At 39.1% G+C, this 22,639-nt stretch overlaps 1 protein-coding gene across 5 annotated transcripts in view; it reads left to right on the top strand.

The window, feature by feature from the left end:
• fnip1 (folliculin interacting protein 1) overlaps window positions 1–22,639 on the top strand; it is a 113,703-nt gene that overhangs the window by 53,984 nt on the left and 37,080 nt on the right. For 4 of the 5 annotated variants that reach the window (XR_010002755.1, XM_062970373.1, XM_008104743.3 and 1 more), the window contains exons 3-6: window positions 9,399–9,542; window positions 16,108–16,208; window positions 17,394–17,468; window positions 17,731–17,822. Coding sequence is in view for 4 of the 5 variants with exons in the window: in XM_062970373.1 (XP_062826443.1) it covers window positions 9,399–9,542; window positions 16,108–16,208; window positions 17,394–17,468; window positions 17,731–17,822 (412 nt within the window). In the remaining variant the exon portion in view is untranslated. Of the gene's footprint in view, window positions 1–9,398; window positions 9,543–9,568; window positions 9,616–16,107; window positions 16,209–17,393; window positions 17,469–17,730; window positions 17,823–22,639 lie in introns of those variants that run through there. The other variant, XM_062970375.1, reaches the window with a different exon arrangement.

Genomic DNA, 22,639 nt, shown 5'->3' with positions numbered 1-22,639 from the left:
ACAGCAGAGAGAGAAAAGGAAAGAGAGAGGGAAGACCAGATGTTATTCATAACATATTACAGAGCCATAACAATGTTTTTCAGTGTAACAAGTAACATTTATTTACATCTTCTAATGTGCTGCTTTTTTGCTAGAGGGCATATGATGGTTTGGGAAGTATGTGCATAAGGTAAAGGTTTCCCCTGATGTTAAGTCCAGTCATGTCTGACTCTGGGGGTTGGTGGTCATCTCCATTTCTAAGCCAAAGAGCCGGCGTAGTCCGTAGACACCTCCAAGATCATGTGGCCAGCATGAATGCATGGAGTGCCGTTACCTTCCTGCCGAAGCAATACCGATTGATCTACTCACATTTGCATATTTTCGAACTGCCAGGTTGGCAGAAGCTGGAGCTAACAGCGGGCACTCACTCCGCTCCTGGGATTTGAACCTGGGACCTTTCGGTCTGGTAGTTCAGCAGCTCAGTGCTTTAACACGCCACCGGGGCTCCTTAAGTATGTGCGTGTGTGTGTGTGTGTGTGTGTGTGTGTGTGTGTGTGTGTATATATATATATATATATATATATATATATATGTGTGTGTGTGTGTGTGTGTGTGTGTGTGTGTGTGTGTATGAGAAAATGTAATGAGTGTTATCACACCTGAAGTCACTGTTAAAACTAATGCTTTTACATAAGCATTCCAAGATCTGCTGAAGCCAAGAGTAGACAAGAAAGGAATAAATGAGTGTCTCATTTACATGTGTTTCAGCTTAGTGACACCTTCAGGGTGCATCTACATTTTAGAATTAATGCAGCTTGAATCACTTTAACTACATGGAATAATGGGAATTATAGTTCTACAAGATCTTTAGTTTCCTCTGCCAAAGCATGCTGATGATTCATCAAACTGCAAATCCCAGGATTCCATAATATTGAGCCATGGCAGCTAAAGTGGTGTCAAACTGCATTAATTCTACAGTACAGATGCACCCTAAGTTGCAAAAGAACAAAGTGTGGTTCAGAGTCTGAAGGATCCCAAAGCTTTTTTTACAGCATCTTAATGTTTCAAGACTCACAGTAGTAATTACACTTTTTTCTGACAAAATTTACTCTTTTTCTGACAAAAAGGGTAAATTGTTTCTCCTAGAAGCCTTCAGGAAGAATCATTCACCTTTTCAGTATGTTGCAGCATCTCCTCCAGGATTGTTTAATATTTTAAAAATTACTATTTTCAAAACCTGAAGTGGGAATTGGTGAGTGGAGCACATTTTGGCAGTCCATGTGAGTTTTCTAGGGGCCCAGGGTGGAAAGCCAGACCCCAGTTACTCATTTCTGATGGAATTGCTAGAAACTCCTGTTTTCAGGCAAATTCACCAGGAGGGCTTTAGAAAGGTAGCTTATCTGAGCTGTTCTGGCAAAGTCCCAGAACAGTTTCATATTTGGAATACAGTAATTTGAAACAGATCTTAATTATGAGGAGATCTTAAACATTTACATTTTCTTTTAAAAACTTTAGATATAGTATTGGAATAAAATAATACTGGTATTTGTGTGTGTTAAGCATTTAGGATTGAACCTTGACATATTTGAAAATCCTGGGAATAATTTGCTTGCACCAGTTAGAACCAGTTAAAACTGTAGCTACATTGTTTCTCATCAGCTGTAGTTTCCAGTTCTTCAGTTGCTTTTTCAAAGGCATTTGCAAGTGGAGTACATTTTAGGCCTGAATATATGGCTTATAGTTATTTTATTCAACCATTGGTATCCCCCGATGAGCACAAAGAGAGTGGCTTTCAAATAGAGGTACAAATAATTAAAAAATTAAAAACAAACCTACTATGTCCACCTTATGTATAAGTTGAGGGCAGGTTTTGAGGCCAAACTATGGATTTCTATAAGATCTGTGGATTGGCTGAAGGTAATTTTACAGAAAGGGAAAGTACTAATGCAGCTTCCCTTGGCTGACTCCGTCATTTCTCAATCCAGGCATTAAAAAGGCCAAAAGTGGAGGAATATTGGAGAGAGTAGAGGAATCAGGGTTTCTTTTAAGTTTTCTTGGGATGGACTTCCTTTTATTTTATTTTTATTTATTTTTTTGCTACTCAGAGAAAGAGGTGGTTTATTTTTTGATAAGATATATTGATCTGTGGATAAATTGAACTTTTTTGGGTTGATTTTGAGAATAAGATTTCTAGACTTATATATGACTATATAGGGTAATATTAAAAATGAACAATAGACCGGCATCATAGGTTGAACCTAAGAAAACCTGTGTCAGCAGCAGTGTTTCAACAGCTCTTCTAAGAGAATAGCAGCAACAACAAAACACTAGCCTTAAGAACAAGGAAGCTACTCCTCGACAAACATTTCTTGTGGGAGACTGCTCTAACAGCATCTAGAACTGTACTACCCTCTCAAGCAAGGAATATAGGGCATTCTCTGCGTACTTTTGTCACGGCAGGGAAGAATAGCTAGGCTATACTATTCTCCAAGGGGTTTCACTCACGCACAGTCTTTGTGCCTGCCTGCAGTGATATAGTTCTTAGCCATTACATTTCTTGGTGACTCTGAAATTATATTTGAACAGTTGCTTTAGCTGGTGTGAGCACAGTATTTTATCAGTCACATAATTTCCACTGTTCATAAGAGAGGAGTAAGAACAATTTAGAAATTAAAGCAATTTTGAGATAATTTTCCATGGGTTTAAAACAATGTTCAAGTAATCTTGGTTACCTCTACAAATACGTGTGACAACATAAATGAAATTATGAAGAATCTGGAGTTAGCAAACAGGATGTTTGTTTTTAAATGTCCTAAACAGTACATTGATTTTGCTTGTCTTGGCAACAGGTCATTAAGGATGCCACATAATAAATTAAAACTACCTGTGGATCTTCACGGGATCCAGTAATTCTATGTTCCTGGGATATTTTTCTCTTTTAAACTTAAAATCAATCCCTTATTGAACAACACTAGTTAGAGAGTTTAATACAGAAGAGAGTGTCAATGTATCCAAAAATCGAACATGAAAAAGATTATGGAACTGGAAGATGGGTAAGAAATAAGGTGGTCAGATCCAAGAAGCTTGCAGTAGATAGTAACCATAGCATGACTTAACATGACATGCAGATGTGACCATTGTGGTGATTGGAAATTCATGAAATTAGTAATGGAGTTATGATACGGCACACTAGAAAACAAACACCAGAGTGCACACATTCTCTGGTAGAAGTTCTAACCAAGTTCATTATTCTTGGGTTCTTAATTTGCAGATTTGGCCTCAGTTGATTTGTTTACTCAAGGATTTGATTAAAACCATGAGAAGCTGGCCATAAAGTCATACTGGAGAACTTAGAGATTCTGAGAGAGAACACTTCTCTAGAAATTGCTAGGTCCTCCGGTGCAATTTTATGATCAGCATCATATTGTATGACAGAAATTCCTAACAAAGTTTTCTCAGGTAAAAAAAGCTGTTTTGTTATGTATGGTTTTACACGTCCACAAGAGTCCACTCGCAAAATGGAGGTTGACTATAACTGTCATCCATTAATATTAGATGGTCTGCCTGAAAATGAGACTACTGCAGGTATGGGCAAACTTTTTTGCCTTGGGGCTGCATTGTGGGCCCAAGCAAGATGGCCGGGCCAGAAGGGAGAGGGCCTATGAGAGGGTGGGGCCGGGAAGAAGCCTTCCTTGAGCCGTCCTCTTGGCATAAGGATGGGGCCACTCATACCTTCCTTGTGCCGGGAGGAGGGCGAGACATGCTGTGGTTGAGAGCTCTCCAGCTGCTGTGTGCCTTCCTCCCCTGTCCTTTCTGCATAAGGATGCAGTGGGCCACAATGTCCTTATGCTGAGAGTGCAGGGAAAATGAGGAGGGCCTGAGGTAAGGGGCCAGAGGGTAAGTGTCCACATCTGGCCCCCGGGCCTTAGTTTGCCCATGCCTGGACTAATGCCTATGCGGGTTGAGCTTCTGGGGAATAAAAAAATGATATGACAGCTGATCTCTTTGGCTCTTTAATGCAGGGGTCCCCAAACTTTTTAAACAGGGGGCCAGTTCACGATCCTTCAGACCGTTGGAGGGCCGGACTATAGTTGGCCACCGAGTAATAATAATAATAATAATAATAATAATAATAATAATAACAATAATAATAATAAAAGATAAAATAAAATAATAAACAAAATAATAAAGAGGGTTGGAAGAGACTCCTTGGGCCGTTTAGTCCAATCCCCTTCTGCCTTTGTGCACCGAAAGCACAAGCAAAGCACACCTGACAGATGGCCATCCAGCCTCAATGTTTATTATTATTATTATTATTATTATTAATAATAATAATAATAATGAAAAGGTTTGGAAGAGACTCCTTGGGCCATTTAGTCCAATCCCCTTCTGCCTTTGTGCACCGAAAGCACAAGCAAAGCACCCCAACAGATGGCCATCCAGCCTCAATGTTTATTATTATTATCATTAATAAAGAGGGTTGGAAGAGACCCCTTGGGCCATTTAGTCCAATCCCCTTCTGCCTTTGTGCACCAAAAGCACAAGCAAAGCACCCCTGACAGATGGCCATCCAGCCTCAATGTTAATTATTATTATTATTAATAAAGAGGGTTGGAAGAGACCCCTTGGGCCATTTAGTCCAATCCCCTTCTGCCTTTGTGCACTGAAAGCACAAGCAAAGCACCCCTGACAGATGGCCACCCAGCCTCAGTGTTAATAATAATAATAATAATAATAATAATAATAATAATAATAATAATGTGATTTTGTGATACAAAATCCAGCATATCTATCTTGTTTGCTGTGTCATACAATATAATAATAATAATAACAATAATAATAATAAGGGTTGTAAGAGAAGAAGAGACCCCTTGGGTCATTTAGTCCAACCCCCTTGTGCCATGGGGGCCGGATAAATAGCTTCGATGGGCCGCATCTGGCCCCCGGGCCTTAGTTTGGGGACCCCTGCTTTAATGTGTGCAAAGATTTCTCACATTTATATCCCGCCCTTCTCACCCGAAGGGACTCAGTGCGGCTTACAACAGTGGCAACAATTATATACCCATACAAACCAATATAAAACAGCACATAAAACAGTTAAAACTATTAAAATACATTATGAATTAAAAATATACGTTTCAAACATAAAATCAGATCCGTTCTTCCTCATGCTTTGTCCATAGTTCAGTCCGTGTCATCTTCGCCATTTATTGATTAAAAGCCTGGGCACACAGCCATGTTTTTAGGGCTTTTCTGAAGCCCAACAGGGTTGGAATTTGATGCATCTCTCTTGGGAGGGTGTTGCATAGCTGGGGAGCCACCACCAAGAAGGCCCTGTCCCTCGTTCCCACCAGCCGCGCCTCTGAGGCAGGTGGGACCGAGACACGGCCTCTCCAGATGATCTCAGGGACCTTGCTGGCTCATAGGAGGAGATACGTTCGGACAAGTAGATTGGGCCGGAACCATTTAGGGCTCTATAGGTCAAAACCAGCACTTTGAATTGGGCTCGGTAGCATATCGGCAGCCAGTGGAGCTGGCTTAACAAGGGGGTGGTACACTCCCTGTAAGTCGCCCCAGTTATTAATCTGGCTGCCGCACGTTGTACTAATTGGAGCTTCCGGGCCGTTTTCAAAGGCAACCCCACGTAGAGGGCATTGCAGTAGTCCAAACGGGATGTAACCAGAGCGTGGACCACCGTGGCCAAGTCAGACCTCCCAAGGAACGGGCGCAGCTGGCACACAAGTCTTAGTTGTGCAAATGCTCCCCTGGCCACCGCTGAAACCTGGGGCTCCAGGCTCAGCAATAAGTCCAGGAGAACACCCAGACTGCGAACCCGTGTCTTCAGGGGGAGTGCGACTCCATCCAACACAGGCTGTAACCCTATTCCCTGTTCAGCCCTACGACTGACCAGGAGGACCTCTGTCTTGTCTGGATTCAATTTCAATCTGTTCTCCCTCATCTAGTCCGACAAGCGGCCAGACACCGGTTCAGGACCTGAACAGCCTCCTTAGTGACAGGTGGAAAGGAGTGGCAGAGCTGGACATCATCTGTGTAAAGATGATACCGCATTCCGAAACTCCGGATGATCTCTCCCAGCAGCTTCATGTATATGTTGAACAACATGGGGGACAGTACTGACCACTGCGGGACCCCACAAGACAACAGTTGTGGGGACGAGCAGGTGTCCCCCAATCACACCATCTGGGAAAGCCCCTCCAGGAAGGACCAGAGCCACTGCAAAACAGTGCCTCGGAGCCCCATTCCAGCGAAGTGCCACAGAAGGATACCGTGCTCAATGGTATCGAAGGCCGCTGAGAGGTCCAGCAGAACCAGAAGGGACACACTCCCCCTGTCCAGTTCCCCTGCTTCAAGTCCTAAGATGAGTCTTATGCCTTGAAGCAGGGGCGTCCAATCTTTTGGCTTCTAGTTACCAATAAGTATTGCAAAACAATCTCATAATGTTTTATGTAAGTTTACAATCCTGGACCAATGGGCTGCAGGTGGGACAAGGCTGAGAAGCTGTATCTAAAATCAAAAAGGAGGTAGGACATTTGTTTGCATCACATTACAGAGTTTATTAAAGTTATAGCTCCAGTTCTGTATAAATTGAATCATTGTTAATATTATTGTATTGCTGACGTCAATGGGCATGCAGATGGAGTTCGTTTTACATGTTTCGCTTTATGTCCTCTTTACAATTGGTCCTCCATATCCATGGGTTTGACCATATATGGCTTGAAAATATTCCAAAAACAAACAAACAAAAACATTCCCAAAAGCAAATCATGATTTTCCAATTTTATATGAGGAATTTATGATGCCATTGTATATTAAATTGAACTTGGATGTTGGTATCCATGGGGTGGGGTCCTGAGATCACAGTGTACTGCTGAACCCCCTTTATATATAAAGAATAAGCTCTTTATATTTTCAAAACATGGGTATGCTTGTAACACAAGCTGTCCAATTCCTTTTCTTGCATAATATCTGGCAATTTCTTGCAGCTTGTATTGCATTGACATTCAGATATAAAAACTTCTTCAGAGGAGAAGCAGACACCTCTAGGTAACCAGCAGGTTGTTCTTGAGCATCTGCTTAGTTCTAAAATTGCATGTCCTAAAATTTGTCTGGGTTCTGCATTTTGCGGATGATTTGCTTGCTGGCGAGCTGCTGACAGATGGCATCTAAAGGATTGTGACCATTTGACCTCATCTTATCACGGGATCCTCAGGTTCATTGCATTCCACTGTAAAGGCCAAAGGTATAATCTTTCCTAGTATTTCAACCAGGAAGCGACTTAGTGTTTAGTGGAGGCTCTGCAACCCCCCCCCCCCCCCAAAAAAAACAAAAAAAAAACACTACTGTTCTGTGCAGAAATTGTTTAAGATGGTTTGTGTGTAAAACAGGCTGGCTAGCTTGAGAAACTTGCTGTTTGTGCAGTGTAAGTTATCATATAAATTCCTTTTTTATAAATAAATAAATGTGCCAACTTTGTGCTGACTATGATTAAGCAAGCTTTTCACGTCAGCTGAAAACTACTGTGTGACTTGCCTTAAACGCCGCTGCAACCCTGTGGATTCAATGTGGTTTTATCACATGATGCTATGCCTAGCTCAAGACTCTTGTTTGCCAGAGATAAAATGCAATTTGAGTTCACGGGTTCTGAGCTAAGTCATATGATAGTCATTCATATGTTTTCAGCCTTTGTGTTTTTTCTAACCCTCCCCCACTACTTCCAGAAAAAAAATAGGCTGATAGCAAGTTTAACAGTGAATGAGTTCAGTATTGTTTATCTATCAGTCTTTTATAATGTTCATAAGAAAAGTTAATTCTTGTGCTTCAGCCATAACAGAAAAAAATGCTGCTGATTTTGCATAGCGTGCTTTTTGCTAGATGCTTTTAATTTGGGAATGAGCAGACTCTGGCCTTCCAAGTGCAATTGGACTGCAGTTCCCATCATTCCTCACCATTAACTATACTATCAGTACATGCAGCCTGACAACATTTGGAGGTTACACAGTTCCTACCTGTTATAGATGATCTCCAATGTGTATATGGGCAGGGATGCTCAGTAGTGGAGCTGCATGAAAAACTATTTGAGGTAGGGGTAACCACATAGAGGATTGGCAAATATGTCGTAATGTATGTGTTTTTTGTTTGGTTGTTTATTTCAGTGTTTCTCAACTGTGCTCCTCCTTGTGTTTTGCAGTTGTTAGGAATTCTGGGAGCTGGAGTCCAAAACACCTGGAGGAGCACAGTTTGAGAAATCTACTTTTAAAAAGGAAAACTCATTTCAGTGGACCAGGCCCATGTGCTACCAGAAAAGAATCCCAACAGTGACCAGATATGATCCTACAACCTCTTCGATCGAAGTGGGCAACATTATGTGCCTCCAGATGTTGTGACCACAACTTCCATCATCTCTTGATGCTAGCTAAGCTGGCTAGGACTGAAGGGGAATTTCAGTCCCACAACACCTTGGACTCCATATGTTGATCACTTTTACTATAAGAGTTTGTTGTTTGCAATAAAGAAAGCAGTTGGCTTCCTTGAAATATGGGACATAAAAGTGTGTTGAGGAGGAGGGAACAGAAGTTAGAGAAATGAATACCTGTGCCATGCCTAACTCTGTGTTCTGAATTGCGGTCCAATAACGTGTTGAGAGTTTCAGGATTCCAGAAAGGGGAAAACTCCTCCACTTTCTCTGTGAGTTTTTAAGAGAATAAAATATGAAAAATAAGTTGGTGTTGGGATAGGTGGAGAGGGCCACAATAGCTGTCACAGCTGCAGCAACAATTCTCCGAGTGACAAGGATTTTTCCAAGAAAATATTGGAAAAGGCAAAAAACAAGAAGAATAAATAAACCAAAACTCCTGCACATCTTTTCTCAAATTACCTTTAAAGCCTTCCCCCATACCCAACCACTTGTTCCAAATTTACACCCACTACATCCAAGTGCAGAACAGCATTTATATATCTGAAGGCAGTGATTGCCTGAATAGAGTTAGAATCCAGGAAAATTCTGAATTCCATCTCACACATGATTTTAAAAGCATACATGATGGCAGTTGTGACACCACCCCCTTTTTTAACTAGAAGGCAAACAAAGACGTCCTGCTTCAGGAGCCCAGCATGAGCAATAGGCACGTTTTTGTGCTGCAGTTGAATAAGATAGAGGGTCCTGCCTTTCCTCTAGATTAAAAATAGCAAGGAGTACATATGTGATGGCTACATTTTTAGAGTAACATGCATTGGGACTAAACTTGACTTGAGATCTCTCTTCACTAATATTAAAACACTTGTGTTAAACTAGAACTCCAGGTGGTTCCTTTTCTACACCCTACCAGTAGAAGATCTGATCTCTGTATTTTGGGGACTGCCAAGCATAATATAAACAATTCTGAATTTTTCTTTACCAGAAACTCTGCAGCGATGCACAGGTGAAAGTCTTTGGAAAATGTTGCCAACTCAGACCAGGAGGAGACAGTTCCTCCTCTTTGGACAGTTCAATCAATTCCTCTTCTTCATCTTCTGAAATAAAAGAACAATGCCCTAAATTTCAGGTGAGAGTTCCTTTTTTTTGTCATATCCTCTTCTTCATCTTCTGAAATAAAAGAACAATGCCCTAAATTTCAGGTGAGAGTTCCTCTTTTGTCATATACTGACCACTTGACTTCTATTACATATTTGAAAATGCTGCCTTATTAGTAAGCAATTGGAGTGGCAGGGTGGGGAGAGAGCCTGCAAGCTCTTATTTGGTGATTGTCCAAGAAAATAGATGGTTGGTGTTGTCTGTAGCTGAAATAGGGAAACCTTAGAATACCATCAGCGGAGTGAAATGTTACTGTAGATGGCTGGCCTGATCTGAAAATCAGTCATGAAGAGTTTTGGCCAGCTCGCCATGAAAGCTTGGGATGCCTGAAAGATGGGAGTATCAGAAATACGTGATGTGTACATCGGGTTTTTCCTAGTCCCAAGTGGTATATGAGAGAGAAAGAAAGCAACAAAGAGAGGACAGGTTCCCTTCTTCTGGCCAGGAAACAGCTGGCTATGCAGTAGTTGAGTCTAATGCTATCAGCATAGGCTTATGTGCTTGGGAAGTAATCTCCCCCCAAAAACTTAGATGCTAACAGGTTTTTGCCCAGCTTTAACCTTTTTTTTATCAGAGATGTATTACATTAATTTAAACTGTTCTACATAATTTTGTGAATGTGTAATTAATGTAAAAACTTGGCATTTTCATTAACACTTTCAATAATGTTTATTTAGATTTCCATTAGAAGTGCTGATAACACATAATATGTTCTCTTTGAGTCTTGAATCAGAATTGCTTTTTAGATCTTGCATCACCCTTTGCCAGCGGCATAGGAACTGAATTTTATGAGTTTGAATGGCAAGCCTTTTGTTCCCAGTTTGTATGTATCAATTTATCTATCCATCTCTTTATTTATATCCTTTCTTCTCTCAGTTTGGGACTCAAACTGGGAAACAGAATACAGTAAAACACAAATAGTTAAATATATACACAATCAAGATCGAAACAGTGTTAAATAACAACAGAATTGAAATCAATTTAAAGTTTACTTTATGACAGATTTAAGGCATTACAGGACTGTAAAAACAATTTTTGTTACAGTAACTTTCCTAATGCTTACTAGAAAAGAAAGGGCTTAATTAATCTGTGTCAGAAAGGAAAACAAGGAAGGAGGCATCCTAGCTTCCTTAGGGAGGGAAACGTGTGTGTGTTTCTTCGCCTGTGTTTCCAACTGCTGTACCTGTGAAGCCCCTGGGATTAAGGAAAGCGCCTCCCTTGCAGATCTTAGCACACAAAGAGGCTCATATGGGAAGATACATAAGATGTAGTAAACCACAGTCCTGGTAACTTCTTCCCCAATCACTATACATTTCAAATGTCTGTAGTGCTCACTTTAAATATTTGTAAAGCTATACACTATAAAATGATGGTTAGTGTTTTTTTGCCTGAACAGCAGCTTTCAAATCTTCCACTCTAAATTTTTTCTTGCTGACAACTTAAAACGTTTATGACACGGACACTCATTGAACTCGAGTTACACTTTACATAAGAGGAGAGGTTTTGGCCACCAGGGCAGTCAGAGTCATCTGACTGGATATATTTCTGTCGTCTCACCTTGCACTGATCACAAGTATTTTCTATTAAGCCTTCCTAAAATAGAACAAGCCTTTATACTCTTTGTAGTTAAGTAATTTTCTGTTTTAGGTTGCCTGATCCTAAGATAACTTATTTTGGAATTACAACTTTTATGATTATGACATACCAAATGTTAAGTCCATGTTTCCAAGGTTTACTAAGCATACATTATTTGTTGCATTTAATCACTGACCCCCTCCCTTTCTCAGTTCTCTCTCTTGCTTTTGCTTTCTTTTGCATACAAAATTCATACAAACATACATGTATCTTATATTCATATCGTACTGTTGTGCCTTAGAATGAAGTTATTTTTATCCAAAACTTGGAAGAATATATTTTCTGTGGTTTAGACAGGAAGAGACACAGGTTCCTTGGAACTCCTTTCTTCTCACACAAAGAAATGTATGTATTGTTGCCTAGATCAGAGTTTGCTTCTTCATTTATCTTATGCATGAAGCAGTGTTTATTCACAGGGTCTTATATAATTAACTTTATAGAGAGATGGATAACTTGTCCTCAGCATTATTATACTTTTGAAAGGGCTTCGGAGAAAATGTTAAGTAACTCCTAAAAGTAATATAAATGAATGAAAATGTATTATGCAAAATATGGAATGCAGCTCATCTTTTGAATGATTAAAGCACTTGCAAAATTAATTTGAGCCCCGTATGGCACAGTTAAGGGTTTCTAGCTGGCAAGAAATGAAGCAAATGATATTAAGTACCCACCTCAAGTTAATTAGTGCAGACCTGAAATATAAAGAAAGCCCTGCTGGATCACCCTCAAGGTGTATCTTAACATCATCTTCCCTTCAGTGGCCCACAAGCAAGACCTTAAGGTAGTTCTGTTCTCCTGTTGCTCACGAGCAACAAGAAGTTGATATTCTAAAAATTTCCTTAAATTGAATTTGACTTTCAGGCTGAAAAAGATTTGTCCCGTTAAGACTCAAACATCTGTTTTGTCAGCAGTATCTGGTCTATACAATCTAGAGTCATGATAAATACTCTTTTGGCACTATCAGTCCAGCCGATTAACTGACCATTTCCTGGCTTCTGGTATATTTAAAGAGTGGTAATTTTCTTAACATTTTTAGGCAAAACATTTGCTCCATATTCCTTATTATGAATGTATATTTATTTCACCAGAGTTTGTATTATCTTTTTGTTTTCTGCTCTCAATTCCTTCATTTTGCCCATATAAGCCACCTTGAATTCTGTTTTGGGAAAAAGTTGGGGTATAAATGCAGTAAAATAAATAAATAACCATATTGCTTTTCTTGTGGACAAGATCATACTCTTTGTAATAGAAGGTGCATCTTTTACGTGAGATGTTATTATTTTCATGAGATTTGAGGTTTCTATACTTTCCCATTTTGGTTTTTTCCCCCAAACTATTTCCAAGCTTTTAGAGAGATCTCCACTTCTGCAGCCTAATGTAACTGCATTGGATTTGTTCTGCAATGTTACATAGCTGTATGTGTTGAATTGGATACCACTGTGGTCACTGTTTTAGCACTACTTGCATCTTGCATTAAGTCATTTGTACCATTTGGAATTATATTCCAGGCTGGCTCCATTCCAACTGTTAATGTGACCAACTTGCCTGAAACACAGTCATTTAAAAGATCTACAGACTTTTTGTCATGGCCTAAACATACAGTGTCATCACTATCACAGGTTATCACTCATTGCCAAGTATACTGCCATGCAAGCGTTCTTGGCGGTGGGTCAGTAAGTGACTTGTAAAGACCTATTCTGGATCTGCTTGCTCTTTTGTAATGAGGACATTGATTTCCAAATTGAAGGCGGTCCGACAAGAGTTGGCTTGATGCCAACCCTTGACGTGTTTCTCTCTTTTGCTCTCCACTTTTGCTTCTTCGAAATCCACAGCACTGTTGGTAACAGTTGACCTCCAGTTACAATGCTCGAGGGCCAAGGCTTCCCAATTTTGATATCTGTATCAGAGTTTTTAAGGTTAGCCTTAAGGCCATCTTTACCTCTCTTTTGCTGTCCACCAACAGTCTATTTTCTGTTCTTGAACTGAGAGTATAGCAACTGCTTTGGGAGATGGTGATTGGGCCTTTGGGCAATGTGGCCAGTCTAGCAAAGTTGATGGTGGAGCATGATCGCTTCAGTGCTGATGGTCTTTGCTTCTTCCAGCACGCTGACATTTGTCCACCTGTCTTCCCAAGAGATTTGCAGGATTTTTCAGAGGCAATGCTGATGGAATCGTTTGAGAAGTTGAGAGTGACGTTTGTAGACAGTCCACATTTTGCAGGCATATAACAGAGATCGGAGGACAATAGCTTTATAAACAAGCATCTTGGTATCTCTTCAAATGTCCAGACCCTCAAACACTCTCTGTTTCATTCGAAGAAATGTTGCACTCACAGAGCTCAGGCAGTGTTGTATTTTGGTGTTGATGTTGACTTTTGTGGAGAGGTGGCTGCCAAAGTGCTAGAAATGGTTAACATTTTCTAACGTTACACCATTAAGTTGTGTTTCTGGCATTGCAGAGGGATTGGTTGGTTCCTGCTGATAGAGCACTTTGGTTTTCTTGATGCTTAGTGAGCGGCCAAGTTTTTCGTATGCTTCTGGCAAAGGTGTTTAGAATGGCTTGTAGATCTTCTTCTGAATGAGCACAGACTGCATTATCAGCAGCATATTGGAGCCTGCTGAGGTTAAATACTTTGCCATCTGCGCAGTAGGTGATTTCCACTCCTGTGGGAAGCTTCCCAACAACAAGGTGCAGAATCATAGCTATGAAGATAGAAAATAAGATGTTGCAATAACACATTGATGTTTGACACCTGACTCCACCTTAAATGGGTCACTTTGAGAGCCATTGCCATCTTAAGGCTGTGGCCATCATGTCATTATGGAGAAGCCGCAGGAAGTTTACAAATTTATCAGGGCATCTGATTTTTAGGAGGATGTTCCAGAATGCATTGCAATTCACTGTGTCAAATACCTTTGTAAAGTCAATGAATGCCATGTGCAGAGTTTGATTTTGTTCCCGGCTTTTTTCTTGGAGATGTTGTGCAGTGAAGATCATATTCACTGTTCCTCTGGAGGGTCAAAAGCCATTCTGTAATTTCGGGAGGATGTCTTCTGAAATAGCTAGAAGGCAGTTTGCAATGAGGATTTTCCTAGTGGAGGTTACAAGGAAGATGCTTGATAGTTTCCCCAATTTGTTCTTTCCCCCTTTTTGAAAAGGGTGATGATGGTGGTATCCTTGAAGTCCGTTGGGATCTTCTTGGTCAACCACACTTTTTCAATGAGCTGGTGGAGTTGTGTCAGCTCAGGTCTGCCCTGTATTTAGTCTGGACAAGAACAAGTGGTCACTTTCTCTATCAGATGCTTTTTCTTTTCTTTTCTTTTCTTTTTGCTTCTGCTTCAGATTTATATATGAATGGCTACTGTTGGATTTATAGCTACGCTCTTAAACCATACAATTCAGTAGAAACACTACATTGATACCTATAGAAGATCCAGACCAAAGTATGGATTGCCTTTCAGCAGTACATGCAGTCCCTGAGTTACAAACATCTGACCTATTAATGACTCGTTGTTAAGAACAGGGGTGAGACAACAGGAAGTGAGAGGAATCTGCCTCTAGGAAGGGAAATCCACTTCTGAAAGAGTTATCATAGGGAAAAGTTGTCTCCGTTGAAATTTCCTCTTCAATCCCTGTTTTCAGAACAAGCCAAATTTTTCAAAATCAGATTATCACATACTTATATACATATATAGAGATATACATATAGATAGAGATATGGCTGGACTTACGCATAAAAATGTACCTGTTGCAACTTACATACAAATTCTACCTAAGAACAAACCTATAGAACCTATCTTGTTTGTAACTTAGGGGCTGTCTGTATTGTCTTCGTAATTACATTTAGCTTTAAGATGTGAGTAGCATTATTGATAATAATTACTAGTTAAACAATCTGGATATATTTCATTTATGATGACCTGGGTGCAAAACAAATCCTGTTGAAATATTACCCCACCTTCCCACACAAGACCTGGCTGAATACTTTTCCATTTTGATGCGAGAAAATGTCTGCCATTTAATGAAGAAAGTATATGTGATTCACATTTCACTAGTGTCAAGCTATCTTTACCAATGTGCTAAATGAGTGTAAAGTTTTGTGTTTTGTTACTTTAGAATAGAAATTACCAATTAATGATAGAAATTCAGTAAATTAATTCACTCAGTTTATTTTAAATTTTGGAGTGTGTGTATGTATATATGTGTGTGTGATTACTAGATAGACAGATGACATGAATTAAATCCTTCATAGATTTTACAAATGTATCTGTCTAAAGTTTCTGTCTTAAATATGTTCTCCATATCTTTTTTTTGTTCAGTGAACTCCACATCCAGGGATTTTGGGAGTTGTAGTCCAAAACACCTGAGGGCACCTAGTTGGGGAAGGCTAGTGCAGAGAACATTATATTATTAGTGAATGTGTTACTGTTATTCAGGAGAATCCACCAAACCAAATGACTTCACCTGTGGCAGAGTGCCTGAATAGCTAAAGAAAGGGGGAATCGCCTCAACACCAATGTGCTTGGGTACCTCAAAGGCTTCTGAGGGATGTGGCCATGCCAAAGTTGAAATTTAAGATCAGCAAGAGAGGATCTGAGAGGAAAGTGGATGCATGAGCATTATTATACTATTATTATTGTGGATTGCTATTACTATTATTTTATATATTCTTTTACATTAATGTATTTTAATTAATGTTTCTTTTATTGCTGCTATTGACAAACATCAATCATTATATTCTGTATCTTTGTTTAGAACAGAGATCCAAGAGCACAGACAGAATTATTCATTATGTTTATTACATCACAGTGTTGTTTCCTCCATATATTCAGTGCCTTAATTAAGGGCTTTCAAAAGGTGGCTTATTATGCAACATCATAATGATTGGCATATTTTTGCAGGGCTCCCGGTGTTCTTCAGATCCTAATATGCTTGGGGAGATGATGTTTGGCTCTGTGGCCATGAGCTATAAGGGCTCAACCTTAAAGATCCATCAAATCCGGTAAGTAAAATTTATTTTGTCATGTAGAATATTTCTGTTAATGTTCTGGCTGGTACGACCCTATACTAATATATATTGTATCCATCTCCATTTTCTCTTGTGTTTTAATGTTTAGTATGCATGTTGTAAACTGAAATGACACTTTTAATTGCTGCATTTGGGGCTATTGTTGCCTTGAATTTAAGGGAGGCAAAATTGAGTACAAAAATAAAATAGTAGTTGAGACCCTGCATTGTAAGATGGCAGAGCTTCATCATTATACAGTAGAGTCTCGCTTATCCAACATTCGCTTATCCAACGTTCTGTATTATCCAACAGTTTGCCTTTTACGGTAGTAGTCAATGTTTTTCCAGTCAATTTTTCAATACATTGTGAAGTTTTGGTGCTAAATTCATAAATACAGTGTAATTACTGTGTATTGAACTGCTTTTTCTGTCCTGTCCATTTGTTGTAAAACATGATGTTTTGGTGCTTAATTTGTAAAATCATAATGTAATTTGATGTTTAATAGGCTTTTACTTAATCCCTCCTTATTATCCAACATTTTCGCTTATCCAACGTTCTGGCCCATTTATGTTGGATAAGTGAGACTCAACTGTAGTTATGTCTGATTATGCCACTCCTCAAACGTTAGGTGGTAGAGTGCTCTCCCACTTGTAGGGTGTGTTATAAGCAGTTGACTGGAGAGAGACCCCTCTGGGTCCTACCACAGTTGCTTATCTCTGTGTGTCTCAATATCAAGGGAATGCTGCAGACCTCACTTCCCAGTGACTGAAGTGGATGCTTCCCAGTCTGGAAGGATAGATATTGGTGTCACTCTTGATCATTAACAACCATAAAGATAAATCTTCAGCAGTTAGGAGATCATAAGTCCAGCTTATGATATTGTAACTACTGAAGAGGGTACCAGCAATACTTTTAGCATTTATAGTGCCTTTGAATTCTGTTCTTCAACTTCAATAATTTGTTGGAATCCCTATTTAGGAGGCTTCTGTTATGGTAGGTCTATACGGCCTCTAAGTGTTTTGGTGAGATTTGAACTTCCTGCCCTTTTCCATTCTGCTTTTTTCAAATTGTTTCCCCCATTTTGAAGGCATTCATTTTTCTAGCATCTTATTCGATAGAGAGAAGTGAAGACGTATTCCATGATGGCTTCTTCTCATTTCCACTCATTTGTTTCCACAGCTCCCCTCCACAGCTTATGTTAAGCAAAGTTTTTACAGCGCGTACTGGAAGTAGTATCTATGGAAGTTTAAACACGTGAGTGTATTAGATGCTGTATATGTTGTGTAAATGTTGTGTGTGTTGGGATGGGGACAAGAAGTCATCTTTCCATTAAGTCACTTCAACTTCAGCTGGAGAAAAGATGTAGTTACTTTTGTGTGGGTGAAGCTTCTTTTTCACACTCAGAGATCATAAAAGTAGGAAAACATGTATGAAGAGCACAGCTAATCATAAAATTAGAAAGACTGAAACAGGACAAAAAAGACTGACCCTTTCTGGGTTTTTTCTCTTCTTGCAGCCTTCAAGACAGTCTTGAGTTCATTAATCAGGACAGCAATACTCTAAAACCAGATCACAGTACAATTATGAATGGACTGCTTGGAAATATAGGTAATTGTATGAGCTGACTTCTTGGTTATATTTGTACCATAAGACTTCGGAAGCTTCATAAATGTAGACAGATGTGTACAAATAGTAAAATGCCACCTTAAAGAAATGGTGTAGGCCTGAGACGGGCAACTTTTAGTCTAACCTGAATATTGTGAAATGCCAAACCTGGGAGACATATCCCATGACTTTTCAATGAACTGAAACAAGTTGATGACAACATTTCAAGCTTTCATGTGGTGATGATAAGCATAATACCCAATATACAATATAAACTAACACATATGTGATGGGACTGGGCATTAACATTAGCCTTGATGAATCCCTCTTAGGACCGTGTTATTCAGTTGCATTTTCAATATTTACATTCATAGCTTTCCATTTGTACACAGCCAACTATAATATGAACTCATAACATGTGTACTATCTACTATACATATCATTTAGGAATGTATCTCAGGAAACCATCATTGGCAATTTTTTTGTCATGGAAATATAATAGTCCTCTCAAGCTTTTGCATTGGGGACAGAGGGCAAGAGGTGCAGAAGCACAAAAAGTTCGAATGAAGAGAAAGCATTGAATCCTGGGGAAATACTGCCTTATTCGTAAAGAAAGTATCTGTGGGATGCTGAAATACTAATCTATAAGTAGGGTTTGCTGTTGTACTTGTCTTCTACCTTGGAGACAAGTATGGAAATAGGATATTCCCCGAGAAACAATGCATCAAGCTGGAATTACACATGGACAATGTGGTTGGTTTCATCAACTGTTTTATTGATAATTTTTAAAAATCTTTGAAAGATATTAAAAATGTATGTTAAAAGATCTTGATAGAATCTCAGCCTAAAAAGAGATACAATTCTTTTTTCCATTAAAAAAGTGCCACCCTCAGCTTTGGTAATTTGTCCACCCATAGATTATTTATTCTAAATATACATACTTTGTGCTGGAAGTGTTCAATTTATTCTCTCCCCATTGCCCCTGTAAATGTAAATTGAACTCACTTATGCCATTGTAGTTTGTGGAATCTTATTGAAATGACAGGTGAGATACTGAGCATCAAATCAGGAATGCCTTATGTGAATTCACTCTCAACAAAGATCGTTAGAGGTTATACAAGGGATCATGATGAGGGAAACCATATTTTCTTGAACTGTAAATATAATTTTTGAGCAGGATGCCCTGAAGCCTGGAAATTCTTTCAAGGTTTCTTCCAGGGTAAAAAAAGATTGAGAAAGCCAGTTTAGTTTTGAAGTTCTTCTGGTAGGCCATTCCACACTCTAGTGGTGGCCAAGAAAAAGGTCCTCTGGCTAACAGCTACCAATCTAGTCCTGCACTCCTCCAAAAATTGTGCTTGCAGGCTCAGGAATCTGTAATAGATGTAATGGAACCCAAGGGATGCAGCAGAGTAAGAAAAGGGAGGAATCCTTATCAGGGCTGCCTGATATCTGGAACTAACATCCTACTTGTAGAAGATAGCCTGTGTAGATCAAAGCCTGTGTTGTTTTTGTTGTTATTATTTCCTGTTATGTTTAAGCTTTACTTTAATACATTTGAAGAAGGAGTTTTGTTAATCATGATTATTTTCACTGGATTTGGTTTTTTCGGCTTCAGTAAAATGAATGTCCTTGCAGGTGTTTCCTAGTAGCCTCATTAATCTTCCATAATTGCATCATGCCATTGGATAGAACAATATGATGATCTTTCAAAACCTACTGCCTAATATAAGCTCTATCATTTACAATTTTGGCTCTTAATGCCCTTTGAACAGTATTATCCCAGAATAAGCATCCCTATTATCTCATTAGTTGCTTGCTGTTCAAGATTGGTGTGTTTGGCTTTCTAAAGGCTAGTTAAAAGGTCAATAAATACTGAGCCCATATAGCACCAGCGGGATTGCTCCACATACTTATGTGAATTATATGCTCAAGTAGCCTTTTTGAAATTTCTTTAATCAATGTCATTCAATACCATTTACTTTTCAATAGGTAACTGAAAATCAAAAGTGCTAAATGAAAGTAATTTCATTAAGCATATTGCTCACTATAGAGTTTATTACCTACATACACATATCTGATTAAATAAAGCAAATACGTGATTTGTTGTCCTGGTACTCCTTGATATTACCTTACATTCTTCACTTTCTGAAAGTTATTCATGGAATGGTTTTGGATGCCCCCCCCCCCTGCTGTTTGTTTTAAGCGTAATCTCAAGGAAACATTTGGTTGGTTTCAAATGTGACATTTCTATTTCTCCAAACACAGGCTTATTTGATGAACTGGTCATTCTTTTGTGTTCCCATTCAGTTATTTCCCATTTTTCTCAAACTTTAGTTTGTGGTTGCATACATTTTTAGGTAAGAGAACTGAGAATTCCAAGGCCCCATTTGATCCTGAGTAGCAGTTTGGTTTAAAAGGCAAGTGTGAAGCAATGAGATGTGGTAATAACATTCTGGTAAAGGCAGCACTATCTAGATCATAGTCTCTACACATTCATGGTTTAATGGTTAGAGTTACAGCAGTATAATGACACGAGTTTCGGAAAGTGCCCACAAAACATATTCTTTTGGACCACAATTCCCAGACTCTTAGCCAACATGAGCCACCTTTGAGCTGTAGTCTAGAATATAACATTTCCAAGATTCATACCTAGTCTGTATTTGTGACATTGACATGCATATGAAAGTAGCCTAGACCACTAGTGCACACTGTGTGTAAAGGACTTTAGTTGTTCACACAACTGCATAGGGCAGTAGGTTCTATAGGTCTTCCTGCCCCCACCCCTCAAAGGCAGGTATGATTGAAATAAAGTATATAATGTCAGTGATAATAGCTGGCAAATCACATTCTTATTGCAAAACAATAGTAATGAAAATGTCCCTATTAATCATCTCAGAAAACATGCCCACACTTTGTTCCTTTGACTGTTACTAGAGTCTTACTGCAATGAAGGCACTGCCTGTTTGTTTGCACTACCAGAAATGTAGGAACATTCTGTTCTGGTATCTCATTTGGTACTACATGGCGATGCTTTTTGTGACAGCAAGTTTAAGTACAGACTTATGCTTTGAATAATATGGCATTGACCAGTGTTGAATATTTTAGGAGAGGAGACAATAGTATTTGTAAAAACTTGTGCCCAAGTATGGTTGACTCCTCAAAACATGCTTCTAGTTCACCTTTCAAAAATCAAAGGTTAAGCAGAGCAAAAAGTAGTTAATCTGTAACCAGAACATTTTTAGAAACTAAATTAAATAAAAGCAATACTTGTGACCCATTGATCCTTGCCAGCTCTTAATTTTTGAAAGGTTACTGTGTGCTTTAGGAGGATATGTGTACAAGCCAACCTTTTCCTGCCCTCTGGCTTTCTGGTAGAACACTGAGTCTTCATGCTTACCTTCCTTTCACAACAACTTATGACAGTGAAACCTTTTGAACGAAACATGGGAAAATTTGAATTTTGGATTACAGCGCTCATTATCCCTACTGAGCATGCTGGGTGGGGGATCTGGGGTGTTGTTATGCAGAAAAGTAACCTTTTCTAGCTCTGGTTAAACATCCATAGTTGGTGTTCTGGAGTAAATCAGGTTCAAGCACACCTGTTGTGGATGTTTTTTGTGATTAAATCTTAAGGTAAGTATTAAAGGATTTAGTTCCCATTTTCTCTGATTGGATGAGAAGGTACAGAATAATTCCTCTTTCCTTCAACTTTGTGTCAATTCTCATGCAAGAAAAAAAGGAAGAGGAAACAGGCACCACATGGAGTACACACTTCCATCTGTTTAAGGGAAAATATTAAGACATTTATATATAGTAACAATATGTGAAAACATTTAAGGAAATAGCTAAGAGAGAGAAAATGCAAACATATGTTTTCTCAGTTTTACTTTTACAGAGGATCAAGGCACACTCATAAATGGGCCATCTTTTCAAACTGCTGTTACAGTCCTTCATCCCATGCAGCCCTGCAAAAACTTTGTTTCTACAGTAATTCTTAAAATGCATTTTTGCTTCACTTATTTAATAGTATATGGCCCAGGAATGCAACAAGTTTGCGTTTTGTGGTTTTTAAAATCATTAATCAAATGATTGTCCTATAAATACTTTCTTTAAAAAATATTATGTTTTCAACAGGCCACTGTAGTAGCAGACATTAGGTCAACTGATTTTAAAACTTTATTTTTCATAGCAGAAGTACAAATTAGCCCCTGTTCCCAAGTCCATTTTTCTTGCAAGCTCATGGATAGTTGTTCTGGCCCCATTGTACAGTGCTTACAATATTAAGTGCTAACTTGCTACAATATCTTCCACTTTCTTCCATTGTTTCTAGTAGTGTAACAGGCTTCAAACCCATCTCCTGCTCTTGAGAAGGAGAGGGATCCACGAATTCTATCTAGCTGCCATCAAGCACTCATTCATACCACATGACTCAATAACTTAGTTGAAAGTTGCCGATGATGTTGCTTTCACACATACGCCTCTCCCATGGCAATGGCAATCCTATACAGGCAATCCACAAGTAAGGAATAAGACAGGTTCTGTAGGCTTGTTCTTAAGTTGAATTTGGACAGCATAGGGAAGGGTTAAAATTGCTGTGTTGTTTGTTTTGCTGTCAGTTCAGAAGATTTCACCTCACATTTTGTCCTTGTGATAATTGGATTTTGAAAAATTTGGCTTGCTGTGGAAGCAAGGATTGGTGATCAAGCTTCAGTGGAGACACCTTTTCCCCATGACAACTCTTTCAGGAGTGAATTTCCCTTCCTAGGGGTAAATTTTTCTCCCTTTCTGTTGTCTCACCTCCATTCTTTAACTGTGAGTTG

Source organism: Anolis carolinensis, chromosome 2 (assembly GCF_035594765.1).
Source record: "Anolis carolinensis isolate JA03-04 chromosome 2, rAnoCar3.1.pri, whole genome shotgun sequence".
Lineage (NCBI taxonomy): Eukaryota > Metazoa > Chordata > Lepidosauria > Squamata > Dactyloidae > Anolis > Anolis carolinensis.
Note: the sequence above shows the minus strand (reverse complement) of the source record. Positions and strands in the feature narration are given on the sequence as shown.